Here is a 19,947-nt window from a genome sequence, read left to right on the forward strand (position 1 = left end):
TTTTTTCTAACCCATAGCAAATGGAAGATTGCCAAAATATAGGAAATGTTCAAGCTTCCTCTTCCTCAATGCACTGCCCGGTCAGGTACTGAAATGTACAACCAGGTAGGTCTGAGCTTCAATCCCCATTCTGTGCTGAGTTAGCTGAATTGTTGCGAGAGCGCCTGAATCGTAACAGTGCTTTTCTTCTCTTTATCATTCCTTCCGCAAACCATATCTATTCCATGAGGGATACCATTGCCAGCAGACTTAGCTGTCAGATCATGAGCAAAGGTTCAAAATTGTAACTCGTGGTATTTTCCATAATGTCTTCCATAAAGCAGTGAGAGAAAGCAAGAGTATGCCATGGCGGCAGGGCCTATTTTAATTAGACCAATAAGGGTGACACTGAGTTGCCCGAGTGTCACCTGACAATAGTCAGCATCACAAGTGCCCCTTTAAGGGCACTACTAATACAATAAGCATATGATCCAATCAAACTAAAAAATGCTAAAGTAAGCAACCAAGTCCCAACAAAACCAAAAGGAACCTCACCAACTAACTCATGATGTTATTCCCAGTGTCTATAGGACACATTATTCTCTGTGGTACCCACCGGTCGCAGAAGGCCTCAAGCATACCGGTGGACATCACATGCTCCCTCTTCAAGGCCACGGAAGATACCATGGAAGAGAGGTAGGAAACCAGAACAACCACCTCCCTCCATGCTTGTAAATTGTCGTCTTGACCAGGCCCAGGAGAAGACCCACAAGAAGGTCCTCCAACTTCCCTCTGCACCAGGTGACCGTAATAGCGAAATTTATGAAGCGCCAGTCACCCTACGAGGTCACAGAAACCGATAAGAGGCAGGGCAATCCCAGCATCCACGTCTTCTTTTAAAATGACAATCCCTTTCTCTCCAGTTAAAGAAAGGAAAACACAACAGAAATCTTACGGGTAGGAGGGCTGTGAAGAGAAAAAGAGAAAGGCAGAAAAGTAAGAATAGGGAGTGACTATTGACAATGTGGCTGACCTACATCAACAATAGCATCACAATGACTATTGACATTACAGCCACCTTGCACCAATGGAGTGACTATTGACAACATGTCCAACCGACACGATTGATGTCACAATGATTATTGACACTACAACAGGCTCTACACCGCTCTATTGACACTGCTCAATTTAGAATTTAGGTTTAGTCCTGAGAATGGACTCCAGTTTTTCCACAGATGCTGCCCGACTTTCTGATATTTCCAGTTACCTTGTTTTTATTTTCAGATTTCCACCATCTGCAGTTATTTCTAAGGAGTTGCACCCAGGCGGCTGAAAGCGCTGCTGTTACCAATGGTGGGATGGAAAGGCCAGGGGGATGCACACACAAAAAAATATTGAAAGTGCTGAAATAAAAAGTGCACTAGTGACGTTGAATTAAAATCAATTGTTATATGGCGATAACAGGAAATTCAGGAGAAACTTCTTTATCCAAAGAGTGGTAAGAATGTGGAATGCACCACCACAAGGAATAGTTGAGGCAAATAGCATAGGTGCATTTAAGGGGAAGCTAGATAAGTACATGAGGGAGAAAGGATTAGAAGGGTATGCTGAAAGGGTTGAATGGAGTAGGGGGGAAGGAGGCTCCTGTGGAATATAAATGGGGTCACAGACCATTTGGGCCGAATGGCCTGTTTCTGTGCTGTAGACTCGATGTAAGGCGATGTAATAGCACTATTGCTCAAAAGCATTGGAGCGTAACTTTTTTTTCCCAAGTGAATCAGAAAGATTGTGTAAGAAATAAAAAGTGCAGATAACATATCGACACCACAGAACAACCTACATAACATGGGTCGCTACCATTGAACGCCATTCTTACCCTCACCAAGATGGCGCCGATTGCACATCACAAAAATCGCCTCGTCTCCCTAGAAGTCGCGAGGTGGGGGGGGGGGGGGGGGGGGGGTGTGGTTTTAATTCCGCGCATGCGGTGTGGCCCTGCCCTTGCACGTGCGGCGACAGTTAGATTTGAATTCCCGCTCGTGTGGTGGGGAGTGCGCGTGCGCGCCGCTGTTCGGTGCCGCTCCCGTTTTGGCGCTGGAAGGTGGGAGACCAGCGCGCCGTCGCCTCTCACCAACTGGAAGTAACGTTCCCTGCTCCTGAGGCAAGCTGGAAAAGAAGGGCTGTGATTGCCGTCTGTTTTTATTTTGAATGGGTCCTTGTGCACATTGGAAATAATTGAAAGCAAAAAATCTGAACCAAAATGCATGTGAAGCTTTGCAGTGATTTGGATGGTGGTTACAAAGGTTTTGTAACCTTTTGTCCACTCCAAACCTGGTCAAGAGGGCTTGATAGGGGTAAGGATCACCATGGCTTGGGTTGCTCTTTGACCCACATTGGATCCTGGCCCTCCATTACCTCATTTAAACTTTTCATCCTTGTGTTTAAATCCTTCCATGGCTTCATCTCTCCCTATCTCTGTAATCTCTTCCAGATCTACAATGACCAACCCCCCCCCCCCCCCCAACACTAAGAACCCTTACTCCTCTAGGCCTGGTTTCTTGTGGATCCCCCTTATCTTTGCCGCATCATTTGGTGGCTGTGCTTTCGGCTGCCCAAGCCCTAAGATCATGAATCACCCTCTACCTCTCAACCTCTCTCTCCTTTAAAACCCTCCTCAAAGCCCATCTCTTTGACTGAACTTTTTTGGTCACCCTTCCTAATACCTCCTTCTTTGGCTCAGCACCCATTTCTCTTATGCCTCTGTGAGCACCTTGATGTATTATTCTCTGTTAATAGGGTTATGGGGAAAAAGGTGGGATGTGGGACTAAATTGGACAGCTCTTTCAAAGAGCCAGCACAGACATGGATGGCCGAATGGCCTCCTTCTGTACTGTAAGATTCTAATGGTGCTATATAATTGCCAGGTGTTGATGCTTTTTGCTGATGATGAAAGTTACTGGAAAACCTAATGCCTCCATACCCTAAGACAAAGAAATGAGGAAAACAGACTTCTATTTTTATTTCAGATATTTAAGCCCCAGTTTTGTGAATCTCCACACTGCTGAAAGCACCTCAGACTCTACTTGTATGAATTGTAAAACTGGGCATGCAAAGTTGTGCTATAAAAAGGCGTGAAGTAAATCAAAATTGATTGCCTATTAAAATTAAATCCCTCACAACTTCAGGCGAGGCTCTGGGTACCTTGCCAAACTAAACTGGGTGTATAACTGCTAAACAGGCCTCAGCAGCTTTGGATGATTTCTTAAAGCAATGTTGTTTAATGTTTTTCTGCATATAGAAATCCAATCTTTTTCAGCTGGGAGCATTTCTTAATTTCTGCAACAATTCTGAACATCTTCCATAGATTATTTCCTTGCCTTGTTCTGCCTTTTTGCAAAACCCTTCATTTTGCTTGGTCAGATTTTCCTGTGGTCTGGGCAGTTGTTGCAGAACAATAAATTGCATGGCGCTAACAATGTTAGGAGGATAGGAATCCCTTTGGCTGTTCCCATAATACTGCATAAGTTGGATGAGGAAGACCGGGTCATGAGGGCACATCTTCAGGTTCACTGAAACCTCAGGTGGTATAATCATTATGTGGTTGACTATTAATGCCCTCAGGGAATCTAAAGATGGGTAATTTATAGTACCTTGCAAATGTTGTCCACATCCCAAGAACAAATAAGAAAAAAACTCCTTTCAAAACCCTTGGACCCCTGTGTATAGCCTATGCCACTCTTACCTGACTGTGTCAGAGGAGATGTGTTTTTGCTGCCTCTGCTTCATTGCAGAGAGAGTGACAGCTATGCCATCTGCTATGGAATGACTTAAAGACAACCTCAATGACTGCAATGGCTCTTCCCATATCTGTTGAGGTTACTGCAGAGCAGCATTCAGCTTCTCTGCCACAGAATTTTTCCAGACCACTGCAGAGGATATCTGTCAGATAAGCCAGTTTGTGGTTCGTACCTTTAAAGAACAACTGCCTGATGCCGGGGAAGCACCTTTACTACTTTCACACTGGAAAGTAGACACCAATTGGAGACCATCTGACAAGCTTCCCAAGAGTCCAGGGCCTCATAGATGGAACCCATGTGGCATCAGGGCTGCTCATCAAGTGTAAACAGTGGGTAAAAACATCATTTACTGTGTCACTGAGCTATACAGAAGATGAATATTCCATTCTTTTTAATCCCTAATGTGTGCTAAATATGCCAGGCTTACCTGGGGTAGCAGTAGGGTGTTGTCATTGGCTTCATTATCCCAGTCTGAGGAAAGGGAAAATTAGAGCAAGGCTTCCCACTCCTGATTAGTATTCAGCAAGTTCTGATGGAACTAAGTCTATAGATGTTGTTTGGAGACATAAATTTGAATGCTTACAACCAATAATAAAGTAAGCTTTGCTCACAACTTCAATTCCAATATTGCCTTGAAGATACCACTTTGTTTTATTTTAATTTTGATCTATAATTTATTAATTTGGGCTGTTTAATGGCTTCATAAGCATCATTGGTTAGAAGTCACTTCTTAAAGGGGCATTATTACTTGGCAAACTGTCTTATAATGTAGTCTACAAAGTTTGAGCACAGATAGGTGTGCTTTTGTAGGTGTGAGTGTGGACATCCTGTCCTCTAGTACTGCATACTGCATGAAACTTGACAACAGGTTCAAGGAAAATTGCAATTTTGTCCGTTGTAAAATATGCAGTTGCTCTGTAATTTGCATTGCATGGTAAGGAGAAAGTTAGATTCTAAGTATTTAAAAATGCAAATATCAGCAATTGCTTTTACTACTGGAATAGTAATTAATATCATGCAAAATTTTTCATGTGTTTAGGGTTAGATTATGTCAGCTGTTCCAATCAAAATTGCTGAGACTAAAGGGGCAAAGCGTAGAAAAGAAATGGAGGTATGTATATAGGAATATCATGCAACTTTCAACTTAAAGGGATAGATTTTGCCTGTAACACCTGGGCATGAAGTATTGGGCTGGGAGGATTACCTGCCTGATTTGTGTTTCGTTGATTTAAATGGAAGGCATATCGGGCAGGTTCTGATATAACCTTATTATCCTCCCTGCCCACTGTTCCTCTCTGTACTCTCCCCAACTAATACTTTATACCCAGGTGTTACATACAAAAATCTACTCCAGTGGCTTTTGCTTTAGACTAAATAAAGTAGTCTATTAAATATACATTTACAGTCAAGCAGAATAGGTGGTTGATATAACTGAAAGGTATAGTTCTATGCTTTGCAGTTCATTCGCCTTTGTGGCAATTGATCATTTTTACTAGATACTGTGCACCTTCATCATTCAATTTAATTTAAATGGTATTTTCACTTTTACGTGTAATTCATCCAAAACTTATATATCTCCGGTAAATCCTTGCAAATGTAATCACTATTCTGATTTTATACTTCACGTCAGCCATGCTCTATTTACTACAAGGAGGAAGCCCAAAAGCAACTGGAGAGAATCACAAGAGCATTGCCCCTTCAAGAGATTTATGATGGTGAAAAGAACTGATATTGGCCACTTAGCAAATAAAAAAGTCTGTCACTGCTGTCTTTGCATTGTTGACCCAAAGCGATTAAAAATGCAAAGTTATTGATATATGATGCGGAGTTCAAGAATATGGTGCTATACTGTGTTTTTGTCTTTTACATCACAGAATGAATATTCTGAACCAACTGTTCAAACCAAAAGACACGTGGCCTTGGCTTCTGCTTCAGATGGAGGAGGGTTCTCTTCAAATCCAGGATCAGTGGAAAAAATCCTGCAAGGTAATACAGCAAGATGTGTAAACATTTACTGAACATTATTTTTAACAAGTCAAATTTATGCTATCTCTTTTTGAATGTGACTGGACTAACTCATGTTTCTTCTGATATGTTGTTCTCAAAATTTAAAGATATTAAAATTTTAGGGGCAGATTTTTTTTTAAGCCTGCTCAAAATTCATGGCAGAAGTCTATCTTTCACATTTCACCACTACAGTGTTCAAAATGCTTGCAGCAGTATTGGAATGACCATAACAATACAAGAACAAAAAAATTGTAAGGTAGCCTGGATATGTCACACTTGATTGAGAGGTGGGAATTGCAAGTTCCTGACCTGGGACAGCAGTTTCTGAAATTATTTTACAGCTTCTGTAATGATTTTGTGTTTTTCAACAGATGTCAATGAAGTAGTTAATATTCTGCTGTCTACATATACAGAAACTTTAAGGTAACTATTTTCAATCAATTTAAACATGTCACTAATGGCTATTATTATTCATAGTCTAATAAAATCTTTCTTGCTACTTATATAAGTCAAAGAACAGCAGCGAATGCCAAACATGTGCAACAACTTAACAAAATCCTGGAAGAAGCCAGGGCCATGGAAAGATATCTGAAACAGAAGAAAGAAGGTCTCCGACATAAGCTTACCATGATTGCTAATGCCCTTCACTCAGAATGATGATTTTCAGTTTGATGTTAAATTTTGACAGCATATGAAATAAGAGAAATTCTATAGTTTTGAACACATTAAGAAGTAACTGAAGCAGTATTTAAATTCGATCAAATAATTACCCTTTTGCATGTTGCTTATTCTTTCACCTACCATTTCGCGTTTTAGTAATCTTTTTAGGAGATAAGATTGGAAAATAACACAGAAGTCATGGTGCTACTCCAATGTTTGGTAACTAGAAGTTAGATAATAGTGAATAGTGCAAAAACCCAGTTTATTCCAGAAAGGAGAACCTGATACTCTACTAGTGAGAAAGTCAAGTTTGAGTTACGGTCTGCCTCATGAGTGAATAAACCAGTATTCCAAAAGCTTTCAATGTTTTATTCTGTTTATAAATTACATGTACAGTTAATTTCATTTTAAATAAAATACGCAATACATTTTACTTACTTTTATTCAATTTTAATAGTATTCATTACAAGCACAAAGGGAGAATTAATACTCTATTGAGTGAACTGGCATTACTCATGGGAGACGCTAACCATGCTGGACCTCCCTCTACCTACCGCTGCCTCATTACTGATCGGTTACTCACCCTGTACTTCTTTATCAATATCACTATCTACTTTTTCCATAATGTGTGTATCTTTTGGATTCTGCTTGAAGTGGGTGATGACATTTAGTGTCCAGGCGTATGATGCTCTTCAGATGGGACTGGATACTTCTTGCTCTATGATGAGAACAATCCCAGAGTGCCTCCCACTCCAGAGACTTGAGCTCACAATGCTAGGCTGACACTTCAGTGCAGTACTGAGGGAGTGCTGCACTGTCAAAAGTACCTTCTTTCGGATGAGACATTAAACCAAGGCCCCATCTGCTCTCTCGGGTGAATATAAAAGATCCCATGGCACTATTTCGAAGAAGAGTAGGGGAGTTCTCCCTGGTGTCCTGGACAACATTTATCCCTCAACCAACATCACTAAAACAGATTATCTGGTCATGATCTCATTGCTGTTTGTGGGACATTGCTGTCTGCAAATTGGCTACCGTCTATCACACATTACAACAGTGACTATACTTCAAAAGTACTTCATTGGCTGTAAAACACTTCGGGACATCCTGAGGTCATGAAAAATGTTATATAAATGCAAGTAATTTTTATGATGTCAGCTCCCCTCTCCGTACAATGTTGTTGCTGTTTCCATTGCGCTAAAGTTTGCTGTTTTTACCCATGTTACACACCATTTTAGCAGATAACCAATAAGCAGAAACCAAGGAAGTAAAGAACATACAGCGATCAAAAAACACTCACACACTCTGCTTTTTGTTTTACCATTTGACCAAGAAACGCACAAAAAGGTTAAAGTACACATGCATACATCAAGCAAATATGAGTTTTGAAATCGCATGCCAATGAATGTCTATTACTCATTTGTTATTTGCTAATCAAAAATGAAATTAGCCACAGCAGGATTCCCAATGAGTTGCACATGGCTAGTGGCTAATGTATTGGACAACACTATTGTGGGACTAATCCATTCTACATAGTGCTTTCTGAAGTGATCTGGCAAATCACTCCATTGCACAAACTCAAGACAAAGGTCCAAGCGTCACCTTAGAGCAACTAGAGATGGACAAAACACTCTGAGAAGAAAAAACATAGGTAGTTCTCTGTTAGAATTTTCTCCAACAGTTATGCTCCCCGTAGCTGGATTATTGAACTGTTTAGCATTGATTCTGGTTAAGTGGTTCATTAACTGCTTGAGAAATGTTAAATGATCATAATTGCTGGTGCATTGGGATTAACTGCTATTTTTTTGTTACTTAGAAGATATTCAATTTTTAAAAGCTACGAATGACCATGAGTTTTGAAGAAAAATATGCTTTTCTCCCATTTTTTATGGAAAGGGGAATGTTGGCTCCATGGTCATTTGAAGATTATCATGCAGGGCATCTTTGATAGAGCTCAGGATGGAACATGATGCAGGGAACTATTAAGCATGTCATTATGTGACTGCATGTTTGCTTGAATAGATTTTACATAAGATAGTGCTATTTGTATAACTGAGAATCATATGATTAAAACCATGTTGGCTCAACAAGGTGAGGGTTATTTGATCAACAAGATTAACTGTCTGAATATATAGAGTTGTGGAGGTGAGGAAATGGTTTGACTGTCCATTCAGAGGAAACCATATAATTATAGTTCCTCTACTTCTGGAGGAGATGACTTAGGAACATTAGGAACAGGGGTAGGCCATTCAGTTACATCATGGCTGATAGGTACCTCAATTCCATTTACCTGCTTTTGTTCCTTATCCCTTGATACCTTTACCTAACAAAAATCTTTCAATCTCAGTCTTGAAAATTTCAATTGACCCAGCATCCAAAGCCTTTTGGGGAAGAGAGTTCCAGATTTCTACTACCCTTTGTGTGAAAAAGTTCTTCCTGAATGGCCAAGCTCAAATTTTAAGATTATGTCCCCTTGTTCTGGCAACCAGAGGAAATAGTTTCTCCGTATCTACCTATCAAATCCTTTTAACATTTCAAACACCTCAATCAGATCACCCCTCAATTTTTCTATATTCAAGGGAATACAAGCCTAGTTTATGCAACTTGTCCTCATAATTTAGCCCTCTAAGCCCTGATATAAATTTTGGTGAATCTGCGCTGAACCCACTCCAAGGCCCATAAATCCTTCCTGAGGTACAGTGCCCAAAACTGAATGCAGTACTCCAGATGGGGTCTGACCAAGGCCGTATACAACTGAAGCATAACTTCTTCCCCTTTGTGTTCCAACCCCATCGAGGTAAAGCCTTTTTAATTGCTTTTTGTGCCTGTATACTAGCTTTTAATGATTTGTGTACTTGAACTCCCAAATCTGTTCTCCTCTACAGTTTCTAGTTTCTCATCATTTAGAAAATACTCCAGTTTATCTTTCTTGGAAACAAAGTGGATGACCTCACTCTGTTTGCCATAGTGTTGCCCACTCATTTAATCTGTCTCTGTCCCTTTGCAACTTCCTGCTCCCATCTGCACTATTTACTGTCCCTCCTAACTTAGTGCCACCTTAAAACTTGGATCTACAACTCTCTATTCGTTCACTCAAGTCATTAATAAATGTAGTGAAAAGTTGAGGCCCCAGAACAGATCCTTGGGGAACACCACTTGTCACATCCTGCCACTCAGAGTACCCTTTATCGCCACTCTCTGTCTCCTACCTCCCAACCAATTTCCAATCTAGGTCAAAAGGCTACCTTCAGTTTCGGCACTCGAATTTTTGCTAATAACTTCTTGTGTGGAACCTTATCGAATGCTTTCTGGAATTCCATATAGATAACACCCATAGACACTTCCTTATCTACCTTATTAATGACCTCCTCAAAAAATTCAACTAGATTACTCAGACAAGACTTACCCTTAACAAAGCCATGCTGGCTCTCTCTGATCAGCTCATCTTTGTTCAAGTGTTCAGTCACTCTATCCCTAATGACAGATTCTGGTAGCTTCCCCACAACTGACGTTAAACTGACAGGCCTGTAGTTACCTGACTTCTCACCCATCCTTCTTAAATAATGGAGTGACATTAGCAAATTTTCAATCTAAAGGCAGAATTCCTGAATCAAGAGAGCTTTATAAGATTATAACTAATTCTTCTGCAATTTCCTCACCTACTTCTTGTAATATCCTGAGGTGGGAACAGTCAGGTCATGGAGATTTTTCTATCCTAAGTCCCTTTATTTTCTCCATTACCATTTTTTTTAACTTATATTGAATCGAATAAGTTCCTCCCCTTGATTTATTTTTAGTTTCCCATCACTGGTATTTTTTCCCCCTTCTACTGTAGAAATGGATGCAAAGCACTTGTTTAATAAATCTAACATGACCTTGTTGTCTATTACAGTATCACCTGCGTATGTCTTTAATAGTCCCACATCTCCCTTAACTACTTTCTTACTCTTAATATATTTATTAAAACTTTTACTATTATCCTTTGTATTATTTGTAATTTTTTTTTTATATTCCCTTTTTGCAGCTCTTAATATTTTCTGTGCGTGCCTTTGTTGCTTTCTGTATTTCCCCAGTCCACTTTACTTAGCATTTATGTAAGCCACTTTCTTCAGCTTTATACTGCATCTTATCTCATATGTTGACCATGGTTGCTTGATTGTACAAGTTGAACTATTTCTCCTTAGTGGTATTGTATTGGTTTTGTATTGTACTAAATACTTCTTTGAATACCTCCCACTGTTTTTCTGTAGTTTTACCTGTTAACAGCTCAGCCCAGTTTAATGTGTTCAGCTTACACCTCATTCCTTCAAAGTTAGCCTTACTTAAGTTTAAAACCTTGGTTTGTGTGTGATCTTTCTCCTTCTCAAACTAATGTCAAATTCTATCATGCTATGGTCAATATTTGCAAGATATTCCCTTACTGTCAGTTTATTAATGAACTCTATTCCCTTGTCGGATCTAAAACATATTGGTCCTGATTTTAACCTCCCACCTGGCGGAAACCAGGTGGGGGCGGAAGATAGAATAATTGTAATGACTTACCCCCTCCAATCCCGCTGCCTTCCCGATGGGTCCGAACATTACCACGAAGGACCAGCCCTTACCACCACCTGCTCAGCAACAAGTACAGGAGGAGGAGCAGGAAGAAGAGGAGGAAAGGCAGTGACGACCGGAGCCCGTATCTGCCCCAGCTCTCAGATAAGCTCATCAAGGAGCACTTCAATGAAATTGCCCCTCCTATTCCCCATTCACCAACAGTTCCACAATCCATACCACTCTTCTTACAATCACTATCCAATTGCCTTCCTTCACTCCTGACTTATTGGTCTTGACCTCACTCCACTACAAAGACAAATAACAACACCAAATCCAGATCAAAAAACAAATTTATCAAACAAATCATGTCAGCATTGACAAAAAAATGACTAATCACCCTTGTGCAAGCCATTAATGCCTGTCTTGTGTGCTTGTTTTACTACCCTGGTGCCCCTGCGAAGTGCTTCTTCAGTGGCTATAGATTGGGAGATGGAAAACTGCTGAGCTTCCATTGAGGACACTTCAGGTGGCCTTGGAGGACGATCTCGAGCAGCTCTGGGCCTAGATGGACCAGCTGCACACTGCAGCATCTTGGCATGGGCTGCAGCAATCTGGAACGGCTGACTGAACGGCTCCAGAAGGGCACTGGTGGTGTGTCTGGCAGGGGAGCAGGCCAATCTCCCTTTCAACTGTGGTCCCCAAAGCCAAGATAGCAGTTGTCTGAGCTTCCAAGCTAGCAGTCTGAGCTTCCAACCAGCAGCCTGAGTTGCTATATTGCTGTCTGAGCTTCCATGGCAGCAGTTTGTAATCAGCAGGCAGCATTGATATTGCATGCTGTCTGCATTGATAGTAACTGGTGTGGGTAGTCCGCACCCCGTCCCCTCCCCCCCGAATGCCCATTTGCAAATGCGATGCGATTTCTAGGCCATTGCCTTTATGACTTGAGCTGTTTTGCATCTCCCAGTCTATGTGAAATCTCCCATTATAACCACTTTACCTTTGCTACATGCTTCTTTGAAAGCCTTATTCATGACTTCCACTACTGCACCACTAATGTCGAGAGGTCTATAGACAAAACCCACCAGAATCTTGCATCCGTTGCTGTTTCTTAATTCTACCCAGTGTTTGTGAAGGCTACTACGTCTTACCCTTTGAGCTGAATGTGTGCTAATTTGCTTGTCTTATTCCTTATGCTACATGCATTTGTGTATCAGCCCTAATATTCCCCATTCACCAACAGTTCCACAATCCTTACCACTCTTCTTGCAATTACCATCTGATTACCTTCCTTCACTCACGACTCTGATTCATCACTCAGAACTCTGATTTGGTTCTAGAGGGCTAGAATATAAAGGGGAGGAAGTTTTGCTACAGCTATACAAAGCCCTGGTTAGACCACATCTGGAGTACTGAGTACCGTTCCGGGCACCGTATCTTAGAGATAAAGGTATATTGGCCTTGGAAGGATTGCAGTGCAGATTCACCAGAACGTTACCAGGGCTCCAAGGGTTAAATTATGAGGAGAGATTACATAAACTAGGCTTGTGTTCCCTGGAATAAAGAAGGTTATGGGGTGATTTAATTGAGTTTTTTAGGATTTTTAATGGAATTGATAGGGTAGATAGAGAGAAACTTTTTCTGCCGGTGTGGGAGTCTTGGACAAAGGGACACAACCTTAAAATCAGAACCAGGCTATTCAGGAGAGAAGTTAAGAACCACTTTTTCAAACAAAGGGTAATAGAAGTGTGGAACTCACTCCCACAAAAAGCAGTAGATGCTTGCTCAATTAATAATTTTAAATCTGACATCAATAGATTTTTGCTGGCCAAGGGTATTAAGAGTTATGGAGCCAAAGTGGATAAATGGAGTTAGGATACGAATCAGCCATGATCTCATTGAATGGCGGAACAGGCTCGAGGAGCTGAATGGCCTACTCCTGTTCCTATGTTTAACAGACCCCATCCTGCCTATATGCACTTTTATTTATATCAGGTGTATTATTCATTCCTATACTGTTCTTGGAAGTTGGATTGTTTATATCTCTTTTTGCATTTCAACTTTTCCTCTCATTGCTTCTTTTTCTCATCATTAGGGCTATTATCAGTTTTACCATTATTTGTAGCCGAATCCTTCCCCCCCCCCTCCCCTTTTATTAGTTTAAAGTCCTCCAAAAAGCCCTATTAGCTTTTCAGCTAGGACCTTGGCCTTGGTTCCTCACTATTTCCGGTATGTTTTTTGTGTCTTCTACTGTGAAGACAGATACAAAATATTTGTTTAATGTCTCTGCCATTTCCTTATTCCCCATTATAATTTCTCCTGTCTCTGCCTCTAAGGGACCCACATTTACTTTTGCTAATCTCTTCCTTTTTATATACTTGTAGAAGCTCTTGCAATATGTTTTTATTTCTTGCTAATTTACTCTCATATTCAATTTTTTCGCTCTTTATCAATTTCTTGGTCATCCTTTGCAGATTTCTAAAACTCCCCAATCCTCAGGCTTACTACTTTTTTTGGCAACATTGTAAGCCTCTTCTTTTAATCTGACACTCTCCTTAACTTCTCTAGTTAGCCACAGTTGGATCATTTTTCCCGTGGAGTTTTTATTCAAGGGAATGTATATTCATTGAGAATTATGAATTATTTCTTTAAATGTTCGCCATTGCTTATCTACCGTCATATCTTTTAATCTAATTTCCCAATTTACCGTAGCCAACTCACCCTCATACCTGTGTAATTGGCTTTGTTTAAATTTAGGACCCTTATTTTGGACTTAACTACATCACTCTCAAACTCAACATGAAATTCTATCCTATTATCTTTTCTCAAAGTCAAGTACCCTGGAATATTAAGTTGCCAACCTTGGTCACCCTGCAACCACGTCACCGTAATGAAATGGAACTCCCCTTTCTTATACACATTCACTTTCCTGATCTGTTTGCCCCTATGCCAATTAGCAGTTTTCACTGCAGTTTACAATGTACACATGTCTGACTTTTATTTTGACATTTTTGACTGCTGTCGTACAAGTTTTTAACAGCCATTGATTGTCGTGGTGCTATCAGTAATGTAATGCCGACATCAGTCATAGTCGCAACAAAACTTGACAAAATTAAATGAATCGTAGCGAATACTGTCCTAGATTGCCGGTGACATTTTCAATGATGCATAGTCTGATTGCCTTCGTGAAAATACCTCTGCAGTTATTTTGGATTATAGTGGAGGACATTGTGAATGTTATTTCCACGGCATTGAAGGGCGTTCCAGGTAAACACTGCATAATTTCTTAAAGTTATTGTTGATGTTTTGTGATAGATTACAAAAATATTTATCAGTTTATTCATAATTATATTTTGTAGGATTTTGGTATTTTGTTTTAGCAGTTACAATGTATATGTTTACATCGCAGAAGAGTGCGCTCTGGTGCATTGAAATTCTGATATAAGTAAAACTGCGTAACTGCAGAATCTTTTCTGCTTTAGATTATTTGTTAAAATAAGGAGCTAGTAAACAGAAAAAGTTTTAAGATATGATTTGAAAAAAAATCACAAATAGGTCTTGATTGATTAGGTCTAACCTGGCCTGATGAAACAAAGCAAAAATTTAGATTGGGTACATGAGGGGAAAGAAAGTAATTAATGAGGTCCAGGCATGGGATTTCCTTGGCGGTAATTATGTAGCTACAGGTAGGCACGACAGCTTGAAAGTATTGGTGATAGTAAATAAAACCCATAAAGAACAACAATTTGCATTTATATAATGCCTTTAACATAGAGAAAGATCGCAAGGCACTTCACAGAGGCGTAATCAAAAAATGGATATTGAGCCAAAGAAGGAGATATTAGGTTGGGGGACCAAAAGATTGGTAAAAGGAATGGGTTTTAAGGAGGGTCTTAAAGGAGAAGAGGGAGGAGGAGAGGCAGAGGGGTTTAGGGAGGGAATTACAGAGCGTGGAGCCTATGTGGCTGAAGGCAGGGCTGTTAATGATGAGGAAAAAGGAGGGACTATGTGTGCCCTTTGGGACCTCAACTGCAACAGACTGTGTGCATGATGATCTGAAATCTGCAATTTGGGTGTGAAATCAGCAGATGTCAGATAAAAAAAACTGGGTCTGGGAGTGGAGAACTGATGTAGTTATATGCTGAACGAAATAGGCTCAGTGCTGTGGAAAAGCAGAGGGACTTGAGGGTACAGGTTTATAGAACATTAAAGGCAGCAACTCAGATTGATATGGCCGTAAAAAAAATAGAATTCTAGTTTTTAATCTCAGGAGGTATGGAATATAAAAGCAAAGGAATAATGATGAACCTATAGAAAACCTTAATAAGACCTCAGTTAGAGCATGTGTGCAGTATTGGGCCCCACACTATAGAAAGGATACTGAGGTTTTAGAGAGGGTACAATGCAGATTCACGAGGATGCTGCCTTTTTTTTTATTCGTTCATGGGATGTGGGCGTCGCTGGCGAGGCTGGTATTTATTGCCCACCCTAATTGCCCTTGAGAAGGTGGTGGTGGTGAGCCGCCTTCTTGAACCGCTGCAGTCCGTGTGGTGAAGGTTCTCCCACTGTGCTGTTAGGTAGGGAGTTCCAGGATTTTGACCCAGCGACGATGAAGGAACGGCGATATATTTCCAAGTCGGGATGGTGTGTGACTTGGAGGGGAACGTGCAGGTGGTGTTGTTCCCATGTACCTGCTGCTCTTGTCCTTCTAGGTGGTAGAGGTCGCCTGGTATGAGGAAATACAAATACAAGGAAAGACTTGAAAAGTTGGGTCTTTTTTCATTCGACCAATGCAGATTACAGATCAATATACTGTAAGTTTACAAAATTATGAAATGAATTATACAGGGTAGATAGAACCAGACCGTTTTCTATTTCTATGATGTGCAAGGAAATTTGTTTACATACTATCTTTTGCAGTGCTGCAAAAAGGGGAATGTTAAAGATGGTGTGTGAAAGCACCCTGGGGATTATATTGGATAACCCCCAGAACTGGGCGCGGGAGTCGCGGTGCGCGATTAACCCATGCCCAATCGTTGCGATGCAGGCAGCACGTAACATTTTTGCCACCTGGTGATTTCTATGATTGGTTTGTGCAGCCAGGCCTACCTGCACTGTTGAGTGGCTGCTCACCAGTAGGGGTACGGCAGCATAGTGGTTATGTTACTGGACTAGTAATCCAGAGACCTGGACTAATAATCTGGAGTCATGAGTTTAAATCCTGCCACAGCAGCTGGGGAATTTTAATTCAGTTAATTAAATAAAATATGGAATTAAAAAACTAGTATCAGTAATGGTGGCCATGAAACTACCGGATTGTTGTAAAAACTGGAAACCTGCCGTCCTTACCCGGTCTGGCCTATATGTGACTCCAGACCCACAGCAACGTGGTTGATTCTTAATTGCCCTCTGGAATGGCCAAGCAAGCCGCTCAGTTGTAAAATCTCGCTTAAAAAAAGTCATAATAAGAATAAAACCAGCCGGGCATCCTGGCATTGGACCACTAGGCACCGGACACGACAAAGGCAAACCAAGCCCAGTCGACCCTGCAAAGTCCTCCTCACTAACATCTGGGGACTTGTGCCAAAATTGGGAGAGTTGTCCCACAGACTAGTCAAGCAACAGCCTGATATAGCCATACTCACAGAATCATATCTTTCAGCCAATGTCCCAGACTCTTCCATCACCATCCCTGGGTATGTCCTGTCCCACCAGCGGGACAGACCCACCAGAGGTGGCGGTACAGTGATATACAGTCAGGAGGGAGTGGCCCTAGGAGTCCTCAACATTGACTCCGGATCCCATGAAATCTCATGGCATCAGGTCAAACATGGGCAAGGAAACCTCCTGCTGATTACCACCTACCGTCCTCCCTCAGCTGATGAATCAGTCCATGTTGAACACCACTTGGAGGAAGCACTAAGGGTGGCAAGGGCACAGAATGTACTCTGGGTGGGGGACTTCAATGTCCATCACCAAGAGTGGCTCGGTAGCACCACTACTGATTGAGCTGGCCGAGTCTTGAAGGACATAGCTGCCAGACTGGGCCTGCGGCAGGTGGTGAGCAAACCAACACGAAGGAAAAAACCTACTTGACCTCGTCTTCACAAATCTACCTGTTGCAGATGCATCTGTCCATGACAGTATAGGTAGGAGTGACCACCGCACAGTCCTTGCGGAGACGAAGTCCCGTCTTCGCACTGACGACACCATCCACCGTGTTGTGTGGCACTACCACCGTGCTAAATGGGATAGATTCAGAACAGATCTAGCAGCTCAAAACTGGGCATCCATGAGGCGCTGTGGGCCATCAGCAGCAGCAGAATTGTATTCCAGCACGATCTGTAACCTCATGGCCTGGCATATTCCTCACTCTACCATTACCAACAAGCCATGGGATCAACCCTGGTTCAATGAGGAGTGTAGAAGAGCATGCCAGGAGCAGCACCAGGCATACCTAAAAATGAGGTGCCAACCTGGTGAAGCTACAACTCAGGACTACATGCATGCTAAACAGCGGAAGCAACATGCTATAGACAGAGCTAAGCGATTCCACAATCAACTGATCAGATCAAAGCTCTGCAGTCCTGCCACATCCAGTCGTGAATGGTGGTGGACAATTAAACAACTAACAGGAGGAGGAGGCTCTGTAAACATCCCCATCCTCAATGATGGCGGAGTCCAGCGCGTGAGTGCAGAAGACAAGGCTGAAGCATTTGCAACCATCTTCAGCCAGAAGTGCCGAGAGGATGATCCATCTCGGCCTCCTCCCGATATCCCCACCTTCACAGAAGCCAGTCTTCAGCCAATTCGATTCACTCCATGTGATATTAAGAAACGGCTGAGTGCACTGGATACAGCAAAGGCTATGGGCCCCGATAACATCCCAGCTGTAGTGCTGAAGACTTGTGCTCCAGAACTAGCCGCGCCTCAAGCCAAACTGTTCCAATACAGCTACAACTGGCATCTACCCGACAATGTGGAAAATTGCCCAGGTATGTCCTGTCCACAAAAGCAGGGCAAATCCAATCCGGCCAATTACCGCCCCATCAGTCTACTCTCAATCATCAGCAAAGTGATGGAAGGTGTCGTCGAGAGTGCTATCAAGAGGTACTTACTCACCAATAACTTGCTCACCGATGCTCAGTTTGGGTTCTGCCAGGACCACTCAGCTCCAGACCTCATTATAGCCTTGGTCCAAACTTGGACAAAAGAGCTGAACTCCAGAGGTGAGGTGAGAGTGAATGTCCTTGACATCAAGGCAGCATTTGACCGAGTGTAGCACCAAGGAGCCCTAGTAAAATTGAAGTCGGTGGGAATTAGGGGGCAAGCTCTCCAGTGGCTGGAGTCATACCTAGCACAAAGGAAGATGGTAGTGGTTGTTGGAGGTTAATCATCTCAGCCCCAGGACATTACTGCAGGATTTCCTCAGGGCAGTGTCCTAGGCCCAACCATCTTCAGCTGCTTCATCAATGACCTTCCCTCCATCATAAGGTCAGAAATGGGGATGTTCGCTGATGATTGCATGGTGTCCAGTTCCATTCACAACCCCTCAGATAATGAAGCTGTCCGAAACTGTGCTGCAATATAGTGCAGCTTGGTGATGATGGGACCTCTGGAATTTTTAATGAGCAACAACTGGGCTGCTCAACATCCAGGCTTGGGCTGATAAGTGGCAAATAACATTCGCGCCAGACAAGTGCGAGGCAATGACCACCTCCAACAAGAGAGAGTCTAATCACTTCCCCTTGACATTCAATGGCATTACCATCGCCGAATCCCCCACCATCAACATCCTGGGAGTCACCATTGACCAGAAACTTAACTGGACCAGCATATAAATACTGTGGCTACAAGAGCAGGTCAGAGGCTGGGTATTCTGCGGCGAGTGACTCACCTGACTCCTCAAAGCTTTTCCACCATCTACAAGGCACAAGTCAGGAGTGTGATGGAATACTCTCCACTTGCCTGGATGAGTGCAGCTCCAACAACACTCAAGAAGCTCGACACCATCCAGGACAAAGCAGCCCGCTTGATTGGCACCCCATCCACCACCCTAAACATTCACTCCCTTCACCACCAGTGCACTGTGGCTGCAGTGTGTACCATCCACAGGATGCACTGGAGCAACTCGCCAAGGCTTCTTCGATAGCACCTCCCAAACCCGCGACCTCTACAACCTAGAAGGAGAAGGGCAGCAGGCATATGGGGAAAACACCACCTGCACGTTCCCCTCCAAATCACACACCATCCCGACTTAGAAATACATCGCGGTTCCTTCATCGTCGCTGGGTCAAAATCCTGGAACTCCCTTCCTAACAGCACAGTGGGAGAACCTTCAACACACAGACTGCAACGGTTCAAGAAGGCGGCTCACCACCACCATCTCAAGGGCAATTAGGGATGGCCAATAAATGTTGGCCTTGCCAGCGACGCCCACATCCCATGAACGAATAAAAAAAAAGGTATCGCGAATGGCTAGCACCACTTAAAGGCAGCCTGCACCTCTTAAAGGGGAGGTGCAGTGTGGCTGCAGGAAGTGGCGGAAGTCACTTGGGAAGTGAATCTGTGCTGCAACATAGTGCAGCATGGTGCTGATGGGACCTCTGGAATTTTTAATGAGCAACAACTGGGCTGCTCCAGCTTTGCGGGACTCTGATATTTACAAAATATAAGATACGGGTCTGCACGGAGTCTGAACGGAGATCAGATATTGCACACATAAAACACAGGTGCAGGTCCCGTTCTTATGTTTACAAACTGTTGAGTTATTTTAAAACACTGACTAAAGGTTGTGCACTACTAAATCGAAGATCCTCCAATCTGCACGCCAGACTCCACCAACCTGCTGATCTGAGTTTGTACCAGGCCTGCAATAGAGCATGCACCAAACTTCTCTGATGATGCACTAGAGGCCTTAGTGCAAGAGGTGGACAAAAGGAGGGGCATCCTACATCCGCAGGAGGGGCAA

At 42.4% G+C, this 19,947-nt stretch overlaps 1 protein-coding gene across 2 annotated transcripts in view; it reads left to right on the forward strand.

Moving 5' to 3' along the window:
• LOC137301416 (carotenoid-cleaving dioxygenase, mitochondrial-like) overlaps positions 1 to 19,947 on the forward strand; it is a 51,204-nt gene that overhangs the window by 2,084 nt on the left and 29,173 nt on the right. The window contains exons 2-4 of one of the 2 annotated variants that reach the window (XM_067970908.1): positions 18 to 105; positions 4,816 to 4,887; positions 5,651 to 5,762. In XM_067970908.1, the coding sequence (XP_067827009.1) occupies positions 4,825 to 4,887; positions 5,651 to 5,762 (175 nt within the window). In that variant the 5' untranslated portion in view covers positions 18 to 105; positions 4,816 to 4,824. Of the gene's footprint in view, positions 1 to 17; positions 106 to 4,815; positions 4,888 to 5,650; positions 5,763 to 14,007; positions 14,244 to 19,947 lie in introns of those variants that run through there. The other variant, XM_067970907.1, reaches the window with a different exon arrangement.

This window comes from Heptranchias perlo, chromosome 33, assembly GCF_035084215.1.
Source record: "Heptranchias perlo isolate sHepPer1 chromosome 33, sHepPer1.hap1, whole genome shotgun sequence".
Taxonomy (NCBI): domain Eukaryota; kingdom Metazoa; phylum Chordata; class Chondrichthyes; order Hexanchiformes; family Hexanchidae; genus Heptranchias; species Heptranchias perlo.